At 58.6% G+C, this 21,363-nt stretch overlaps 1 protein-coding gene across 2 annotated transcripts in view; it reads right to left on the bottom strand.

The window, feature by feature from the left end:
• The window catches only part of LOC146869730 (major histocompatibility complex class I-related protein 1-like), a 230,165-nt gene that overhangs the window by 88,847 nt on the left and 119,955 nt on the right, over positions 1-21,363 (bottom strand). For both annotated transcript variants that reach the window (XM_085613693.1, XM_085613704.1), the window contains exon 4: positions 2,221-2,496. In XM_085613693.1, coding sequence (XP_085469819.1) covers positions 2,221-2,496 — 276 coding nt within the window. The remainder of the gene's footprint in view (positions 1-2,220; positions 2,497-21,363) is intronic.

The following is a 21,363-nucleotide window of genomic DNA, read 5'->3' as shown; positions in this document are numbered from 1 at the left end:
CACCTCTTTTCGATCCAAAAAGACTATCCGTGATCGCCGGGCTCGACAAACTGTTTCAACCAGAACCTATCGATCCAAAACAAAAGACATTGCATATGGACCCTAAAACAGGCCATATTGTCCGTCTCCCAACAAAGAAGAGGAAATTAGATACTTCACACTCTCCTGAGGTGCCTGTGAAGAAAAGAGACTTTGCAACTTCACCCCTAAGATCCTCTTCTCCTGTTTAACCTACTAAGCCTTTGTCTCCTACCAAGTCTCCCATACACTCTCCTAGACTCTCTCCATGCTCACCACCACCACAGGATGACGATGACCTAGGTGCGGGGATGGACCCCTAATGACCCTTTAGATGACCCTGATGATGACACTGCTATACCACAGGATACATGGGCAGATTACAATGATCCTTCAGATCCTCCAGACCTTCCTAATCCAGATGCATACCCAACAAGACCATCTCCCTCATATGACAACATAGGGTTTAGTCAGCTTATTAATAGGGCTGCGCAATATCATGGAGTACAACTGCATTCAGACCCCATGGAGGAAGACTTCCTGGTAGATACTTTTGCCCAGTTACTAAAGACAATACATACATTGCCCATGCTCAAAGGTGTCATTAAACACGCACCAGACATCTTTAAAGACCCTGTCGGGACCAGGATTCTCAATCCTTGCATTGATAAAAAATATAAACCTGCACCCAATGAGAACAAAGGGAGAGGCCGAGGTAACAACAATCGAACCTCCCCCACTACCAAACAATGACATCCCTCCTCTCCCTCCAGACCATTCCACTCCGGTCAGAGGGAGACTTTCACAGTTCCTACCTGGCTGGAACTCCATCACTACAGACAGGTAGGTAAGACAAATTATCCAGTATGGTTACTGCCTGGAACTTACCGCGACTCCTCCCAACATACCACACAACGTCCAATGTCCATGGAACATCTAACGCTCCTCAAACAGGAAGTTCTCTCACTGCTTCAAAAGCAGACAATAGAACCAGTTCCCCTCCAGCATCAAGGGACAGGGGTTTACTCCCTGCACTTTCTAATCCCCAAAAAGGACGGTACTCTCAGACCAATACTGGACCTCAGACCTCTCAATATCTACATACAGTCAGATCACTTTCACATGATCACTCTTCAACAAGTCCTTCCACTGCTTCAACAAGGCGATTTCCTTGCACTTTAGATCTATTCCTATACACCCTGCTCACAGGAAATATCTAAGGTTTACAGTGGACAGCCACCACTATCAGTTCAAGGTCCTCCCATTCGGAGTAACCACAGCACCCAGAGTCTTCACAAAGTGTCTCATGGTAGTAGCCGCACACTTGCGGAGACAACAAATTCATGTGTTTCCATTGCTGGATGACTGGCTGATAAAAGCCAAGTCATACAGCCAGTGTGTTCACCACACTATCCAAACAATTCAGCTGCTCCATGACTTGGGGTTCACAATAAACCTTACCAAATCACATCTCCAGCCCTCCTACATACATCAGTATCTAGGGGCCACAATAGACACTTCCAAAGCTCTGGCATATCCCACTACAGCCAGGATAGCCAGTATGCAGACCCTCATCCCACCTACATTGAAGGACAACTCCTTTTAGATGCTCTGGTAGTGTCCAATGCAATAAAACGTGCTAATTCTCAATCCTCTGGTGATACTCCACCTCCAGACAAAGAGTCTAAACTGCTAGACGCATCAGGCAAGCGAGTTGCCTCCTAAGTAGCTAATCACTGGAGGATAGCTAATGCACAAGCACTACTTGCCAGATACGACAGAGCTCACTACGATGAGCTTGAAGACCTCATTCAACATTTGCCTGACCAATACAAGGCCAAAGCCAATGATCTAGTCCAGGAGGGCAAGTTAATTACAAATGCATCCATCCATCATTATATCCTATGGGATTTATATTTCGGCGGATAGGATATCCGTCAACTTTGCGACGGAGTATCCCGTCCGCCAAGATCGTAATCAGGCCCTAGGTCTCCGCCATTACGCAGAGTGATGTGCACTTACCATGCGCCACCCTTGTAATCCTCTGCAGCCTGCAGTAAAGCCTCTCCACCACCAAATACAACTCCCTCTACCCTCAGATTGAAATGATCCTGCCACACCCCATTCATAATCTCTGGTGGGCTGAAGTGACCCCAACCCCCTCAGAGAGAAGTGGACCCCTCACCCTGTGAGTGAACGTACCGCACTCCACTCTCACAGGCTCCGGCAGGCTACTGTGATCCACCTGGTACTTGTAAGTTTCCTTGTCTCCTTCATGAATTTCCACCATCGTCCGCACCTGGAAGGTTCCATCAGGGTTTGGTAGGATTTGCGTCTCTGCGGGTATCTCTACGCCACCCCGGAACCATCTCACTTCCATTGCTCTGGGATAGAATCTATACGCATCACCACGAAGAAAGGTGCGGACTCCGTGCTTCATTCCGCACCTCCAGTTTTGAGGAGGGACTTCGAGGAAACCTATAAAGCAAAGTTACACAACAGTTAAACTCAGAGAATCCATTGTGGCGTGAGTGTAGAGGCAGAAATAAAGACAAGAAGTCATTGGTGTGAGTGCATGGAACCAGGCATGCTACGCGACGCAGCATACCTAAAATATCTATTTATCCCTGAGTTAACCACACAACTGCAGTGTGGCTTGCTCATCGTTCTGAGGTGTATAAAGTTGGTATCACTGAGGTGGATAATGTCATCACTGTATTGATGCAACACCCCGACCTCTTAGGGTCAATAACTTTATTATGGATGTATTGATTAATAACACAGTATGCATCTTCCTGACTGCATCTAGCATGGGCGGGATATAAGGGTTCCAGCTACCCAAACATTTTCTAAAAAACTGCCATTGTGACAGCATCCTTGTGAAAAGCTTTGTCAACCTACAATAATCCTATGTTTGTTGTAGTACACATTTGCACAATTTTGCTTTTTGGTTGCCACACTTTTTCTTTTAGTCCCCACTGAAACAATGATCTATCTTCAATAACTAACTTTCTGGAGATCTACCTGCAGATTCCTCACTTAGTGACCTCCCCCCCCCCCCCCCCCACCCCCCAACGCACCGGTGCTATAAAACACATCTGGGAGTTTGAAAGAGCTCTCTAGCACCAGCAGGTGGCACCATGGATTCGACATCACAACTGGTCAGTAAAAAACGTCTTTTAGCCAATGGGCCTGTCATACTAAAGTTCCCCTGGTGCAACTGCAGAGAGCCTAGGGTATACCTAGAGACCCGAAGGGCAGCACTAGTGCAGTCGCTGACAGCCTAGGGTCAGACGCAGAGACCCGAAGGGCTGCACTGGTGCAGCAGCAGACAGCCTAGAGTCAGACCCAGAGAGCCGAAGGGCAGCACTGGTGCAGCCACTGACAGCCTAGGATCAGACGCAGACACAAGAAGGGCAGCACTGGTGCAGCCACTGACAGCCTGGGGTCAGACCCAGAGAGCCAAGGGGCAGCACTGGCGCAGCCACAGACAGCCTAGAGTCAGACCCAGAGACACGAAGGGCAGCACTGGTGCAGCCACTGACAGCCTAGGATCAGACGCAGACACAAGAAGGGCAGCACTGGTGCAGCAGCAGACAGCCTAGGGTCAGACCCAGAGAGCCAAAGGGCAGCACTGGTGCAACCACAGACAGCCTAGGGTCAGACATAGAGAGCCCGAAGGGCAGCACTAGTGCAGCCGAAGACAGCCAGGGGTCAGGCCAGGGAACCGAAGGGCAGCTTTGATGTAGCTGGAGACAGCCTAGGGTCAGACCCAGAAAGACGACAGGCAGCACAGGTGCAGCCTCAGACCTGCAAAGCCAAAGGGCAGCACTGTTGCAGCCACAGACAGCCGAGGGTCAGATCCAGAGAGCCGAAGAGCAGCACAGGTGCAGCCCAGACAGCCTAGGGTCAGACGCAGAGAGCCAGCCACTGACAGCCTTATGTCAGACCCAGATAACGCAAGGGCAGCACTGGTGCAACCACAGACAACATAGCGTCAGACACAGAGAGCCGAAGGGCAGCACTGGGGCAGCCACAGACAACCTAGGGTCAGGCACAGAGAGCCGAAGGGCAGCACTGGAGCAGCCGCAGGAAGCCTAGGGTCAGACCCAGAGAGCCGAAGGGCAGCACTGGAGCAGCCGCAGGAAGCCTAGGGTCAGACCCAGAGAGCCGAAAGGCAGCACTGGTGCAGCCTCAGACAGCCTAGTGTCAGACACAGAGAGCCCAATTGCTGCACTGCTGCAGCCACAGACAGCCTAGGGTCAGACATGGAGAGCCAAAGGCAGCACTGGTGCAGCCGCAGGCAGCCTAGAGTCAGACTCAGAGAGCCGAAGGGCAGCACTGGAGCAGCCACACACAGCCTAGAGTCAGACCCAGAGAACCAAAGGGCAGCACTGGTGCAGCCACTGACAGCCTAGGGTCAGACCCAGAGAGCAGAAGGGCACCACTGGTGCAGCCACAGACCCAGAGAGCGAAAAGGCAGCAGTGGTGCAGACACAGCCATCCTTGGGTCAGACCCAGATAACGGAAGGGCAGCACTGGTGCAGTCGCAGACATCCTTGGGTCAGACCCAGATAACGGAAGGGTAGCACTGGTGCAGCCGCAGACAGCCTAGGGCCAGGCCCAGGGAGCAGAAGGGCAGCATTAGTGCAGTCGCTGACAGCCTAGGGTCAGACGCAGAGACCCGAAGGGCTGCACTGGTGCAGCAGCAGACAGCCTAGAGTCAGACCCAGAGAGCCGAAGGGCAGCACTGGTGCAGCCACTGACAGCCTAGGATCAGACGCAGACACAAGAAGGGCAGCACTGGTGCAGCCACTGACAGCCTGGGGTCAGACCCAGAGAGCCAAGGGGCAGCACTGGCGCAGCCACAGACAGCCTAGAGTCAGACCCAGAGACACGAAGGGCAGCACTGGTGCAGCCACTGACAGCCTAGGATCAGACGCAGACACAAGAAGGGCAGCACTGGTGCAGCAGCAGACAGCCTAGGGTCAGACCCAGAGAGCCAAAGGGCAGCACTGGTGCAACCACAGACAGCCTAGGGTCAGACATAGAGAGCCCGAAGGGCAGCACTAGTGCAGCCGAAGACAGCCAGGGGTCAGGCCAGGGAACCGAAGGGCAGCTTTGATGTAGCTGGAGACAGCCTAGGGTCAGACCCAGAAAGACGACAGGCAGCACAGGTGCAGCCTCAGACCTGCAAAGCCAAAGGGCAGCACTGTTGCAGCCACAGACAGCCGAGGGTCAGATCCAGAGAGCCGAAGAGCAGCACAGGTGCAGCCCAGACAGCCTAGGGTCAGACGCAGAGAGCCAGCCACTGACAGCCTTATGTCAGACCCAGATAACGCAAGGGCAGCACTGGTGCAACCACAGACAACATAGCGTCAGACACAGAGAGCCGAAGGGCAGCACTGGGGCAGCCACAGACAACCTAGGGTCAGGCACAGAGAGCCGAAGGGCAGCACTGGAGCAGCCGCAGGAAGCCTAGGGTCAGACCCAGAGAGCCGAAGGGCAGCACTGGAGCAGCCGCAGGAAGCCTAGGGTCAGACCCAGAGAGCCGAAAGGCAGCACTGGTGCAGCCTCAGACAGCCTAGTGTCAGACCCAGAGAGCCCAATTGCTGCACTGCTGCAGCCACAGACAGCCTAGGGTCAGACATGGAGAGCCAAAGGCAGCACTGGTGCAGCCGCAGGCAGCCTAGAGTCAGACTCAGAGAGCCGAAGGGCAGCACTGGAGCAGCCACACACAGCCTAGAGTCAGACCCAGAGAACCAAAGGGCAGCACTGGTGCAGCCACTGACAGCCTAGGGTCAGACCCAGAGAGCAGAAGGGCACCACTGGTGCAGCCACAGACCCAGAGAGCGAAAAGGCAGCAGTGGTGCAGACACAGCCATCCTTGGGTCAGACCCAGATAACGGAAGGGCAGCACTGGTGCAGTCGCAGACATCCTTGGGTCAGACCCAGATAACGGAAGGGTAGCACTGGTGCAGCCGCAGACAGCCTAGGGCCAGGGAGCAGAAGGGCAGCATTAGAGTAGTCGCAGGCAGCCTAGAGTCAGACTCAGAGAGTCGAACGGCAGCACTGGAGCAGCAACAGACAACCTATGGCCAGACCTTGAGAACAGAAGGGCAGCACTGGGGCAGCCACAGACAACCTAGGGTCAGGCCCAGAGAGCCGAAGGGCAGCACTGGAGCAGCCGCATGAAGCCTAGGGTCAGACCCAGAGAGCCCAATTGCTGCGCTGCTGCAGCCACAGACAGCCTAGGGTCAGACATGGAAAGCCACAGACCCAGAGAGCCGAGGAGCAGCACCGGTGCAGCAACAGGAAGCCTAGGGTCAGGCTCAGGGAACCGAAGGGCAGCACTGGTGCAGCAACAGGAAGCCTAGGGTAAGACCCAGAGCGCAGAAGGACAGCACTGGTGCAGCCACAGACCCAGATAGCCAAAAGGCAGCAGTGGTGCAGCAGTGGTGCACCAGCAGACAGCCTAGGGTCAGGCTCAGGGAACCGAAGGGCAGCAATGGAGCAGGTATAGGCAGCCTAGGATCAGACGCAGACACAAGAAGAGCAGCACCTGTGCAGCCACTGACAGCCTGGGGTCAGACCCAGAGAGCCAAGGGGCTGCACTGGCGCAGCCACGGACAGCCTAGAGTCAGACCCAGAGACACGAAGGGCAGCACTGGTGCAGCCACTGACAGCCTAGGATCAGACGCAGACACAAGAAGGGCAGCACTGGTGCAGCAGCAGACAGCCTAGGGTCAAACCCAGAGAGCCGAAGGGCAGCACTGGTGCAACCACAGACAGCCTAGGGTCAGACATAGAGAGCCCGAAGGGCAGCACTGGTGCAGCCGTAGACAGCCAGGGGTCAGGCCAGGGAACTGAAGGGTAGCAGTGATGCAGCTGGAGACAGCCTAGGGTCAGACCCAGAAAGATGACAGGCAGCATTGATGCAGCCTCAGACCTGCAAAGCCAAAGGGCGGCACTGTTGCAGCCACAGAAAGCTGAGGGTCAGATCCAGAGAGCCGAAGAGCAGCACAGGGGCAGCCCAGACAGCCTAGGGTCAGACGCAGAGAGCCAGCCACTGACAGCCTTATGTCAGACCCAGATAACGCTAGGGCAGCACTGTTGCAACCACAGACAACATAGCGTCAGACACAGAGAGCCGAAGGGCAGCACTGGGGCAGCCACAGACAACCTAGGGTCAGGCCCAGAGAGCCGAAGGGCAACACTGGAGCAGCCGCAGGAAGCCTAGGGTCAGACCCAGAGAGCCGAAGGGCAGCACTGGAGCAGCCGCAGGAAGCCTAGGGTCAGACCCAGAGAGCCGAAAGGAAGCACTGGTGCAGCCACAGACAGCCTAGTGTCAGACACAGAGAGCCCAATTGCTGCACTGCTGCTGCCACAGACAGCCTAGGGTCAGACATGGAGAGCCAAAGGCCAGCACTGGTGCAGCCGCAGGCAGCCTAGGATCAGACCCAGAGAGCCGAAGGGCAGCACTTGGTCAGCCACACACAGCCTAGAGTCAGACCCAGAGAACCAAAGGGCAGCACTGGTGCAGCCGCAGACAGCCTAGGGCCAGGCCCAGGGAGCAGAACGGCAGCATTGGAGTAGTCGCAGGCAGCCTAGAGTCAGACCCAGAGAGTCGAACGGCAGCACTGGAGCAGCCACAGACAACCTATGGCCAGACCTTGAGAACTGAAGGGCAGCACTGGTGCAGCTGCAGACAACCTAGGGTCAGGCCTGAGACCCAAAGCGCAGCACTGGTGCAGCCACAGACCCAAAGAGCTGAATGGCAGCACAGGTGCAGCCCAGACAGCCTTGTGTCAGACCCAGAGACCCAAAGTGCAGCACTGCTGCAGCCACAGACAGCCTAGGGTAAGGCCCAGAGAGCCGAAGGGTAGCACTGGTGCAGCCACAGCCAGCCGAGGGTGAGACCCAGAGAGCTGAAGGGCAGCACTGGTGCAGCCGCAGACAACCTAGGGTCAAGCCCAGAGTTGCGAAGTGCAGCACTGGTGCAGCCGCAGACAGCCTAAGGTCAGAGCAAGAGAGCCGAAGGACTGCACTGGAGCAGCCACAGACAACCTAGGGACAGACTTAGAGAACTGAAGGGCAGCACTGGTGCAGCCGCAGACCCAGAGAGCCGAAGGGCAGCACTGGTGCAGCCGCAGACAGCCTAGGGTCAGATCCTGAGAGCCGAAGAGCAGCACCAGTGCAGCAACAGGCAGCCGAGGGTAAGACCCAGAGAACCGAGGGGCAGCACTGGTGCAGCCGCAGACAGCCTGGGGTCACGCCTGAAGAGCCGGAAGGCAGCACTGCTGCAGCCACAGACCCAGAGAGCCGAGGAGCAGCACCGCTGCAGCAACAGGAAGCCTAGGGTCAGGCTCAGGGAACCGAAGGGCAGCACTGGTGCAGCAACAGGAAGCCTAGGGTAAGACCCAGAGCGCAGAAGGACAGCACTGGTGCAGCCACAGACCCAGATAGTTAAAAGGCAGCAGTCGTGCACCAGCAGACAGCCTAGGGTCAGCCTCAAGGAACCGAAGGGCAGCAATGGAGCAGGTATAGGCAGCCTTGGGTCAGACCCAGAGAGCCGAAGGAGAGCAGTGGTATAGCCACAGACCCAGATAACAGAAGTGCAGCACTGGTGCAGCCGCAGACCCAGATAAAAGAAGTGTAGCAATGGTGCACCCGAATACAGCTTAGGGTCAGACCCAGAGAGACGAAGGGCTGCACTGATGCAGCCACTGACAGCCTAGGGTGAGACGCAGAGTGCCGAAGGGCAGCACTGGTGCAGCCACAGACAGCCTAGGGTAAGGCCCAGAGAGCCGAAGGGTAGCACTGGTGCAGCCACAGCCAGCCGAGGGTGAGACCCAGAGAGCTGAAGGGCAGCACTGGTGCAGCCGCAGACAACCTAGGGTCAAGCCCAGAGTTGCGAAGTGCAGCACTGGTGCAGCCGCAGACAGCCTAAGGTCAGAGCAAGAGAGCCGAAGGACTGCACTGGAGCAGCCACAGACAACCTAGGGACAGACTTAGAGAACTGAAGGGCAGCACTGGTGCAGCCGCAGACCCAGAGAGCCGAAGGGCAGCACTGGTGCAGCCGCAGACAGCCTAGGGTCAGATCCTGAGAGCCGAAGAGCAGCACCAGTGCAGCAACAGGCAGCCGAGGGTAAGACCCAGAGAACCGAGGGGCAGCACTGGTGCAGCCGCAGACAGCCTGGGGTCACGCCTGAAGAGCCGGAAGGCAGCACTGCTGCAGCCACAGACCCGGAGAGCCGAGGAGCAGCACCGCTGCAGCAACAGGAAGCCTAGGGTCAGGCTCAGGGAACCGAAGGGCAGCACTGGTGCAGCAACAGGAAGCCTAGGGTAAGACCCAGAGCGCAGAAGGACAGCACTGGTGCAGCCACAGACCCAGATAGTTAAAAGGCAGCAGTCGTGCACCAGCAGACAGCCTAGGGTCAGCCTCAAGGAACCGAAGGGCAGCAATGGAGCAGGTATAGGCAGCCTTGGGTCAGACCCAGAGAGCCGAAGGAGAGCAGTGGTATAGCCACAGACCCAGATAACAGAAGTGCAGCACTGGTGCAGCCGCAGACCCAGATAAAAGAAGTGTAGCAATGGTGCACCCGAATACAGCTTAGGGTCAGACCCAGAGAGACGAAGGGCTGCACTGGTGCAGCCACTGACAGCCTAGGGTGAGACGCAGAGTGCCGAAGGGCAGCACTGGTGCAGCCCAGATAGCCTAGTGTCAAGCTCAGGGAACCGAAGGACAGCACTGGTGCATCCACAGCCAACCTAGGGTCAGGCCCAGAGAGCCGAAGTGAAGCACTGGTGCAGCCACTGACAGCTTGGGGACAGACCCAGATAACCAAAGTGTAGTACTGGTGCAGCTGCAGACCCAGAGAGCTGAAGGGCAGCACTGGTGCAGCTGCAGACAGCCAGGGGTCAGACCCAGATAACGGAAGTGCAGCACTGGTGCAGCCGCAGACAGTCTAAAGTCAGGCCCATGAGCCGAAGGGCAGCACTGGTGCACCGCAGACAGCCAGGGGTCAGGCCAGGGAACCGAAGGGCAGCAGTCAAGAAGCCACAGGCAGCCTAGGGTCAGGACAAGAAAGTCGAAGAACAGCGCAGGTGCAGCCATAAGCAGCGTAGGGTAAGAGCTAGAGAGCCGAAGGGCAGCACTGGTGCAGTGTTAGACCCGGCCCTCGGAACATAGCCATCCCTGTCCCCGCACCACACAACCTGACCCCTGCACCTCACGCAGCCCCCGAGCCCACAGCCTAGCCGATCCTTCCCACCAGAACACACACACACCCGACCCGGACTCCCCCGTCCGTGGCCTTCCTCCTATCGGCCACACCGGGCCCGCGTGCCCACTTCATGCACCAAGATGGCCGCCCGGCCCCAGCGCAACCCTGGCCCAGAGGCGCCACTCCGGCTGGGGGACATCGCGCTCCCATTGGGATGAGAGAGGGAGGAGCAGTTTCCATCGCACCTCTGAGCTCCCCTGGGAAGGTGGGTTTCGATCGGCCCGCCGGCCTCCCCGAGGGCTGGCTCCACGCCTGGTGGATGTCTGGGACTCCTCCCGACCCGGCCCTGAAAGGATCAAAAGACAATGGCAGGAAACCCCGACAAGCGGCCCCCAGGTGACAAGACCCCTGCCTGCACAGACTCCGGACATCAAAGAGGAGTCGTCCTATAACAAGGGGTGCTCTGGGACTGTCCGGCAGATTCGCTGTTGGACCCGGCCTCGTAGAATGGCCCTCCGTGCCCCCGCACCACCGAAACCTGGTACCTACAGCCCAAGCCCCCGGCCCGGCCGAACCTCCCCACCAGGACACACGCACCGACCCGGACATCTCCGTCCCTGGCCTCTCCCCTTTCGGCCACCCCGGGCCCGCGTGCCCACTTCACGCACCAAGATGGCCGCCCGGCCCCAGCGCGACCCGGGCATAGAGGCACCACTCCGGCTGGAGGACATCACGCTTCCAGGGGATGAGAGAGGGAGGAGCAGTTTCTATCGCACCTCTGAACTCCCCCGGGACGATGGGTTTCGATCGGCCCTCCGGCCTCCCTGAGGGCTGGCTCCACGCCTGCTGGGTGTCTGGGACTCCTCCCGACCCGGCCCTGAAAGGATCAAAAGACTATAGCAGGAAATCCCGACAAGCGACCCCCAGGTGACAAGACCCCTGCCTGCACAGACTCCGGACATCAAAGAGGGGTCGAACTATAACAAGGGGTGCTCTGGGGCTGTCCGGCAGATTCGACACTGGAACAACGAGAGCCTGCTGACGTGGTCGCGGCTCCTGGAACTGGAACTCACCTGAGCCCTGCTGAGTGACTCGCGGCTCCCTGAAGATCGTAAGACCTCCGAACTTGTACCTGAGCCCTGCTGAGTGACTCGCGGCTCCCTGAAGATCGTAAGACCTCCGAACTTGTACCTGAGCCCTGCTGAGTGACTCGCGGCTCCCTGAAGATCGTAAGACCTCCGAACTTGTACCTGAGCCCTGCTGAGTGACTCGCGGCTCCCCCAGACTCTCACGGTCCCGCCGGACCCCACCTCCGACCACGTATCCCCCAGCTCGAGGATTGTGAGCTGTGCGCCGGGTACGTCCCTGCTTTGAACCGTTACCAGAGACAGTCCCGCTACCCCCTACCTTTCCGAGACTCTTGAGCCCGTGCTCACCTTGTACATATTTGCAGTGATACCTGTTTGATAAAGCTTGTTCTGAGAATACCCAGTGTGGTCCCTCTGTGTCGTGTGGTGCCAGAAGTACGATCCTAGTTGCGAGAATCCTCCCCCTGGGGAATCTCCCGCCAGTGCCCGGCTACGATACTTTGAGGGTGGGTCTCAGGGTAGTCAGGACCCCCTTTCCGGGCTCCTCTGAGGTCGCCGTCTAACATTGGTGGCAAGCGACGGGATTCGGGCCCATCACCTAGAGATCGTACAGTAAACGACGGACGCATGACCAACAAAGATGGCAGAAGGAAGCGCCACGAGCTCCGCAGAAACCAACGCCAACAGAGTGTTCCAGGTGGAGCATCTGGAAGAATACACACACAAAGAGCTAAAACAATTTTGCAAAGAACTTAAAATCGCTACCACTGGCCTCAACACTAAAGAAGACTTGCAGAAAGCACTGAAAACTTGGGTGGAGACCGGGGCCTCCCGCCCGGAAGGCACGGGGGAGCGCCCCGACGAAGCCGAACCCCCCCAAAATGAAAGCAGTAGCAATCAGGTGCGAGGCATCGTACCAGACGGGGGCCTATCCCCGGAAGAGCTCGCGGACAGAGAGAGAAGCCGCAGTCATGAACTCGAGTTAGCCAAACTCAAAATCGAGGGCGAATTGAAGTTAGCGGAGAAGAAGCTAGCAGTAGAGCAGATGCGTGTACAAGGCGAACTGGAAGAAAAGAAGCTCCAACGGGAGCACGAAGGAAGAAAGCTCCAACTGGAGCACGAACGGAGCTTAAAGGAACTCGAGCTCAAGGCCCGAAATGAGGACGGGAGGCCCTCGGGGAACCGAGAGACGGCCCCCCCAGCGGAACAGAAGGTCCACATCCCCAAGGATGTGGTCAAAGAATATTATAAAAACGATGACATTCAACAATGGTTTCGGGCCTACGAGGTCGCCATGACCTCCCATCGGATTCCACAGAAGGACTGGGGGGCGGGGTTGTGGGGACGGTTTCTGAGCGAAGGAAGGGACACCCTGCTCGACCTACCCCTATCCCTGCAGACCTCCTACAGCCACATGAAAGAGGCTCTCCTCACAAGATACGGCCTCACCCCAGAAATGTACCGCCAACGGTTCTGGGACTGCAGGAAGATCCCGGGCACCACCTGGGTGGAGTATGTAAACTTTTTTAGTCGGGCCTTCGATGGGTGGGTCAAGGGCAGCAAAGTCACCACCCTTGCCGAACTCACTGACCTCATGTTATGGGAACATCTGGCTGCGAACTGCTTCGTAGAGCTACGTCAACATCTGCTGGATAGCAAGCTCACAGATCCCCGGAAGCTGGCCGTGGAGGCCGACCGCTGGACCAACACCCGGGTCTCCCGGGGCATGGTAGGAGAGTACCCCCGAACCAGTCAGGGACCACCCCGCCAGAGAGGGGGAGGGAACCAGGGAGGGCCGAGGGAATCCCAGCCTAGCCCCCCGAAGACACCACCTCCACCTTTCCCGGCGCCCCCCCCACCAGTAACAGGGCCCCCTGGGAGACGGGGACACCGGGTGACCGTCACCTGTTTCCGCTGCCAGAAACCCGGGCACTACGCCAATGACCCAGAGTGCCCCATGGCCACCCAAGTCACCCCTGCGAGACAGATAGCCAACGTAGCCCTAGGGGAGGAGGTTGAGGAAGCCGAGGAGTGGGAACCAGCCGCGATGGCCCTAGTATCCCTGGGAGATAGGGAAATGATCCCTGGTAGCCTCCTACCGTCCAACACACAGAAATATGGGCAGCTCGTCAAGATCAATGGCCACCAGGTAGAGGCCCTGCGGGACACCGGGGCCAGTATCACCGGTGTCCTCAGGCACCTAGTTCCCGAGGAGCAGATCCTCCCCAATGTCTTTTGCCCCGTAATATCTGCCGACAATAGGGAAAGTATGTGTCAGGTGGCCCTGGTGCCATTTGAGTGGGGAGGGGTGATAGGCAAACTCAAGGTGGCCGTAAGAACCTCCCAGCCGGTCGACTGCCTCTTAGGGAACGACCTGGAGAGTTCCCCCTGGAAGCACGTAGAGCGCAAGGCCCACCTAGGAATGATGGGACTCCCCGAGTGGGTGTGTGCCACCACCCGATCTATGACAGCCCGACTCACTCCCCGGAGAGAAATCGAGAGCACCCCGGTCAAAGTAGCCAGCACCGTCCCCGCCGAGGGTCCTCCCGTTCCCCCATCGGAAGGGTCCGTCGTCAGCGACGAACCCGCACCATCCGACCCCGCCCCGGTCCCCGAGTTGGGGGATCTACCCGAGTTGGCCCATTGGCGCCACGAGGGCGGGCCCACCCGAGAAGAATTTTGCCGGGAGCAAGCCACCTGTCCTTCCCTGGTCGGGCTGCGGCGCCAGGCCGAGGGCCAAGCCGCAGGTGACCAGACCGGAACGCACCGAATCTATTGGGAGAATAACGTCCTGTATAGTGAGCAGAAATCAGTGGAGCTGGGATCCGGACGGGTACTGGTGGTACCTCTCCGCTTCCGGGATTTCCTCCTGGGCTTAGCCCACGATGTCCCCCTCGCCGGTCACCTGGGTCAGGACAAGACCTACAGCCGTCTCGTGACCCATTTTTATTGGCCTAAGATGAAAGCAGCGGTAGAAGCCCACTGCAAGTCCTGCCCCACGTGCCAAGCCAGTGGGAAGAGTGGGGGGAAGCGCAAGGCTCCCCTCCAACCCTTCCCGGTCGTCAGTACCCCCTTCGAACGAGTCGGGATCGACATCGTGGGGCCACTGGACCCCCCCACATCCCAAGGTCACCGTTTCATCTTGGTCCTAGTGGACCACGCCACCCGCTACCCAGAGGCTATTCCCCTACGCACCATTACGGCCCCCGTGGTGGGCCGGGCCCTGATGGGGATCTTCTCCAGGGTGGGTTTCCCCCGCGAGATCGCAGCACTAATTTTATATCCAGGTATATGACATCCCTGTGGCAACAATGTGGGGTGTCCTATAAGTTCACCACCCCGTACCATCCCCAAGGGAACGGCCTAGTAGAGAGGTTTAATAGGACTTTGAAAGGGATGATCGCTGGCCTAGAAGAGCCCCTCCGGCGTAAGTGGGACGTCCTGCTCCCCTGCCTCTTGTTCGCTTACCGGGAGGTCCCCCAGAAGTCCTTAGGGATCAGCCCGTTTGAATTACTCTATGGGCACCCCGTCCGAGGTCCCCTCAGTTTAGTTAAGGAAGGGTGGGAGGCAGCACCCCAGGCCACCCCCCGAGATGTGTTCCAATATGTCCTGGCCCTCCGGAACCAGACCAGGAGGTTCCGAGAACTGGCCGAGGCCAACCTGGAGGCGAGTCAAGAAGAAATGAAGCGCTGGTACGACCAGAATGCTACTCTGGTCGAGTTCCAGCCGGGCCAGCAGGTGTGGGTCATGGCCCCGGTGAAGCCTGGCGCTCTCCAGGACCGATGGACTGGGCCCTACAAAGTGGTCGAGAAGAAGAGCCAAGTCACCTACTTGGTGGACGTCCAGTCGCCTCGGGATCCCCTCCGGGTCCTGCACGTGAACCGCCTCAAGCCTCACTTCCAGCGGACAGAACTGAGCCTCCTGCTGGCCACCGATGACGGGGCCGAAGATGAGTCGGATCCCCTCCCGGACCTCCTGTGTATCAAGGAGCAGGATGGCTCCGTGGAAGGAGTGAACCTCTCCCCAGCCCTCACTGCCCAGCAACAAGCGGACTGCCGCCAACTCCTAAGACAATTTTCTGACCTCTTCTCCCTGACCCCCCGGGTCACCGACTGGTGTGTTCATGATGTGGACACCGGGGACAGCCCGCCGGTGAGACACCGAGCCTACCGGGTTCCTGACCGGGTCCGGTCCTGCATTCAAGCGGAAGTCTCGAAGATGTTGACCCTGGGGGTGATCGAGCCCTCTGACAGTCCCTGGGCCAGCCCCGTGGTCCTGGTCCCGAAGGCAGCGGCCCCCGGTGTCGCCCCCGAGCTCCGATTCTGCGTGGACTACCGGGGGCTCAATGACGTTACCCGAGCCGATGCCCACCCCATTCCACGAGCCGACGAACTCATTGACCGACTAGGGGCAGCCCGGTTCCTCAGCACATTCGACCTCACCTGCGGATACTGGCAGATTGCGCTCACCGAAGGGGCCAAAGAGCGGTCCGCATTCTCCACCCCCGATGGGCACTACCGCTTCCGCGTAATGCCCTTCGGGATGAAAAATGCCCCGGCCACTTTCCAGCGACTGGTGAATAGAGTCCTGGCCGGGCTAGAACAGTTCAGCGCGGCATACCTGGACGACATCGCTGTCTTCAGTTCAGAGTGGAGTGAGCACCTCCAGCACCTCCGAAGGGTGCTAATCGCCCTGCGCCAGGCAGGCCTCACAGTAAAAGCCAGCAAGTGCCAGATCGGGCAAGGATCCGTGTTCTACTTGGGGCACCAGGTCGGGAGTGGCCAGGTCGCCCCGCTACAGCCAAAGATCGACGCCATCCTGGCCTGGGAACCACCCATCACCCAGACGGAGGTCCGAGCCTTTCTGGGACTCACGGGCTACTACCGAAGATTCATTCGGGGGTATGGCAGCCTTGTCGGCCCTCTCACAGAACTCACGTCTAAAAAACAGCCAAAGAAAGTGCAGTGGACGGCTGCCTGCCAGGAAGCTTTCGATGCCCTAAAAAGGGCCATGTGTACTGCCCCCGTCCTCCAGGCTCCCGACTACGCCAAGGAGTTCATAGTCCAAACCGATGCCTCCGAGCATGGCATTGGGGCCGTCCTGTCCCAAGTAAATGACCAAGGCCTAGACCAGCCCGTCGCCTTCCTCAGTCGGCGGCTGTTGCCCCGAGAACAAAGATGGAGCACCATAGAGCGCGAAGCCTTTGCCGTGGTCTGGGCACTCAAAAAGCTACGACCCTACCTGTTTGGCACCCATTTCAGAGTCCAAACTGACCATCGGCCCTTACGTTGGCTCATGCAGATGCGAGGAGAAAACCCCAAGCTACTGCGGTGGTCAATCTCCCTCCAGGGGATGGATTTCACCGTGGAACACCGCCCTGGTACGGACCACGCCAATGCTGACGGCCTCTCCCGGTTCTTCCGCCTCAGCGAAGAGAACCCCCCAAGCTGATGGGCAGTTCTCTCCGGCTTTCAGCTGGGGGGGACGCGTGTTGGACCCGGCCTCGTAGAATGGCCCTCCGTGCCCCCGCACCACCGAAACCTGGTACCTACAGCCCAAGCCCCCGGCCCGGCCGAACCTCCCCACCAGGACACACGCACCGACCCGGACATCTCCGTCCCTGGCCTCTCCCCTTTCGGCCACCCCGGGCCCGCGTGCCCACTTCACGCACCAAGATGGCCGCCCGGCCCCAGCGCGACCCGGGCATAGAGGCGCCACTCCGGCTGGAGGACATCACGCTTCCAGGGGATGAGAGAGGGAGGAGCAGTTTCTATCGCACCTCTGAACTCCCCCGGGACGATGGGTTTCGATCGGCCCTCCGGCCTCCCTGAGGGCTGGCTCCACGCCTGCTGGGTGTCTGGGACTCCTCCCGACCCGGCCCTGAAAGGATCAAAAGACTATAGCAGGAAATCCCGACAAGCGACCCCCAGGTGACAAGACCCCTGCCTGCACAGACTCCGGACATCAAAGAGGGGTCGAACTATAACAAGGGGTGCTCTGGGGCTGTCCGGCAGATTCGACACTGGAACAACGAGAGCCTGCTGACGTGGTCGCGGCTCCTGGAACTGGAACTCACCTGAGCCCTGCTGAGTGACTCGCGGCTCCCTGAAGATCGTAAGACCTCCGAACTTGTACCTGAGCCCTGCTGAGTGACTCGAGGCTCCCTGAAGATCGTAAGACCTCCGAACTTGTACCTGAGCCCTGCTGAGTGACTCGCGGCTCCCTGAAGATCGTAAGACCTCCGAACTTGTACCTGAGCCCTGCTGAGTGACTCGCGGCTCCCCCAGACTCTCACGGTCCCGCCGGACCCCACCTCCGACCACGTATCCCCCAGCTCGAGGATTGTGAGCTGTGCGCCGGGTACGTCCCTGCTTTGAACCGTTACCAGAGACAGTCCCGCTACCCCCTACCTTTCCGAGACTCTTGAGCCCGTGCTCACCTTGTACATATTTGCAGTGATACCTGTTTGATAAAGCTTGTTCTGAGAATACCCAGTGTGGTCCCTCTGTGTCGTGTGGTGCCAGAAGTACGATCCTAGTTGCGAGAATCCTCCCCCTGGGGAATCTCCCGCCAGTGCCCGGCTACGATACTTTGAGGGTGGGTCTCAGGGTAGTCAGGACCCCCTTTCCGGGCTCCTCTGAGGTCGCCGTCTAACATTCGCCTTTGGAACACCTGAGCCCTGCTGAGTGACTCGCGGCTCCTTGAAGATCGTAAGACCTCCGGACTTGTGCTTGAGCCCTGCTGAGTGACTCGCGGCTCCCTGAAGATCGTAAGACCTCCGAACTCGTGCTTGAGCCCTGCTGAGTGACTCGCGGCTCCCTGAAGATCGTAAGACCTCCGAACGTGTACTTGAGCCCTGCTGAGAGACTCGCGGCTCCCACAGACTCTCTTGGTCCCGCCGGACCCCAACGACGACAGGCGTATCCCCCAGCTCGAGGATTGTGAGCTGTGCGCCGGGTACGCTCCTGCATTTGATCCATATCCCCAAAGACTGTCCCGCTACCTCCTACCCCCTCCAAGACTCGGTGAGCCCGCGCTCCACTTGTATATATTTGCCTTGCTGATCATAAAGATCCTACAACTCCGATCTGATAAAGATTTCTTCTTAAGAACTCCCGGTGTGGTGTCTCTTTGTCGTGTGGTGCCGAGTGTACGATCCTAGATACGAGATTCCTCCCCTGAGGAGTCTCCCGCCAGTGCCCGGCTACGATACCTCGAGGGTTGGTCTCAGGATAGTCAGGGCCCCCTCCGGGCTCCTCTGAGGTCGCCTTCTAACATGCAGTCACTGACGGCCTTGGGTCAGACACAGATAACGAAGGGCAGCACTGGTGCAAACACAGACAACAAAGCGTCAGACCCAGAGAGCGAAAGGGCAGCACTGGTGCAGCCTAGGGTCAGGCCCAGGGAGCAGAAGGGCAGCACTGGAATAGTCGCACGCAGCCTAGTATCAGACCCAGAGTGTTGAACGGCAGTACTGGAGCAGCCAAAGACAACCTAGGGTCAGGCCCAGAGAGCCGAAGTGAAGCACTGGTGCAGCCACTGACAGCTTGGGGACAGACCCAGATAACCAAAGTGTAGTACTGGTGCAGCTGCAGACCCAGAGAGCTGAAGGGCAGCACTGGTGCAGCTGCAGACAGCCAGGGGTCAGACCCAGATAACGGAAGTGCAGCACTGGTGCAGCCGCAGACAGTCTAAAGTCAGGCCCATGAGCCGAAGGGCAGCACTGGTGCACCGCAGACAGCCAGGGGTCAGGCCAGGGAACCGAAGGGCAGCAGTCAAGAAGCCACAGGCAGCCTAGGGTCAGGACAAGAGAGTCGAAGAACAGCGCAGGTGCAGCCATAAGCAGCGTAGGGTAAGAGCTAGAGAGCCGAAGGGCAGCACTGGTGCAGTCACTGACGGCCTTGGGTCAGACACAGATAACGAAGGGCAGCACTGGTGCAAACACAGACAACAAAGCGTCAGACACAGAGAGCCGAAGGGCAGCACTGGTGCAGCCTAGGGTCAGGCCCAGGGAGCAGAAGGGCAGCACTGGAATAGTCGCACGCAGCCTAGTATCAGACCCAGAGTGTTGAACGGCAGTACTGGAGCAGCCAAAGACAACCTAGGGCCCGACCTTGAGAACCGAAGGTTAGCACTGGTTCAGCCGCAGACAACCTAGGTTCAGGCCTGAGACCCAAAGCGCAGCACTGGTGCAGCCACAGACCCAAAGACCTGAATGGCAGCACAGGTGCAGCCCAGACAGTCTTGTGTCAGACCCAGACACCCAAAGTGCAGCAATGCTGCAGCAACAGGAAGCCTAGGGTAAGGCCCAGAGAGCGAAAGGGCAGCAGTGGTGCAGCCGAAGACATCCGTGGGTCAGACCCAGATAACGGAAGGTCAGCACTGGTGCAGCCGCAGACAACCTAGGGTCAGGCCCAGAGAGACGAAGTGCAGCACTGGTGCAGCCCCAGACAGCCTAAGGTCAGACCCAGAGAGCCAAAGGAATGCACTGGAGCAGCCACAGACAACCTAGGGACAGACCTAGAGAACTGAAGGGCAGCACAGGTGCAGCCGCAGACCCAGAGAGCTGAAGGGCAGCACTGGTGCAACCGCAGACAGCCTAGGATCTACCCAAGCACTGAAGGAGAGCACAGATGCAGTCACAGACAGCCTAGGGTCAGACCCAGTGTGAGACCGGCTTCGTGGCGTGGGCCCTCCCGACCAGCAAGTCAACCACGCCGAACCTCGTGGACACGGCCTTCCGGCTTCCGTGGACCAACATCCCGAGGGCCGACCAGATCCCCAACACGCATGCCCGGCCGAGGGAGAACGAAACCCCCCCCCAAACCAGACCGAGAGGCGCCGACCCTGTCACACCTCTGGTCTCTTCCCCGAGGGAGGTTTCGATCGACCACCAGGCCCCCGGTGAGCGGGCGCCTCTCCTGCTGGGCGTCTGGAGTCCCTCCCGGACACACCTGAACAGATCAAGGGGCTGAGCGACAGGAAACCCCGACACACCGCCCCCCAGGCACCAGACCCCTCTCCGCGCGGACTCCGGACTTCAAAGAGGAGGGGGAGTATAACAAGGGGTGCTGAAGGGACGAGAGGCAGAGAAGACCTGGACTGACGAGAGCCTGCGGACTTGGTCGCGGCTCGATCGCTCCCCGAACAGAAGAACGCTACCCGAACTCCGAACCAACTGAGCCCTGCGGACGCTGTCGCGGCTCCCCGAACTCTGAACCATCTGAGCCCTGCTGACGCTGTCGCGGCTCCCCGAACTCCGAACCATCTGAGCCCTGCTGACGCTGTCGCGGCTCCCCGAACTCTGAACCATCTGAACCCTGCTGACGCTGTCGCGGCTCCCCGAATTCTGAACCATCTGAGCCCTGCTGACGCCGTCGCGGCTCCCTGAACTAAGACCCTCCGGTGCCTGCTGAGTGACTCGCGGCCCGTTCCTCCAAGAGAGTCGGCAGAGATTGCCGAGAGAAGCAACATCCCCTCAGCTCGAGGATTGAGAGCTGGGCGCCGGATACCTCGCAGAGACACTGATTGAAAGACTGTCCCGCTACCCCTTTTCCCTCCATCACAAGATCGCTGCCGCTTGTGGCATTAATTCTGCACCTGCCTGCCGGATCATAAAGATCCCTGATAACCACCGATAAAAGCTTATTATCTTACAACGATTTACTGTGTGGTGTCCCTCTATCCGAAGAAGAGAGTAAGCGTAGCGTGTGCGATCCTAGGTGCGAGACCCTTCCAGGAAGGGCCTCACTGCTCTTGCTCGGCCTAACTCTGGGAAGGGTGGGCCTCAGGGTGGTCAGGAACACATTCCGCAGCCTCCCCGGGGAACGCCTTCCAACACCCAGACAGCCGAAGGGCAGCACTGGTGCAGCCGCAGACAGCCTAGGGTCAGACCCAGAGAGCCGAAGAGCAGCACCGGTGCAGCAACAGGCATCCTAAGGTAAGACCCAGAGAACCGAGGGACGGCATTGGTGCAGCCGCAGACAGCCTGGAGTCAGGCCCGAGGAGCCGGAAGGCAGCACTGCTGCCTA

This window comes from Triturus cristatus, chromosome 1_1 (assembly GCF_964204655.1).
Source record: "Triturus cristatus chromosome 1_1, aTriCri1.1, whole genome shotgun sequence".
NCBI classification, from domain to species: domain Eukaryota; kingdom Metazoa; phylum Chordata; class Amphibia; order Caudata; family Salamandridae; genus Triturus; species Triturus cristatus.
Note: the sequence above shows the minus strand (reverse complement) of the source record. Positions and strands in the feature narration are given on the sequence as shown.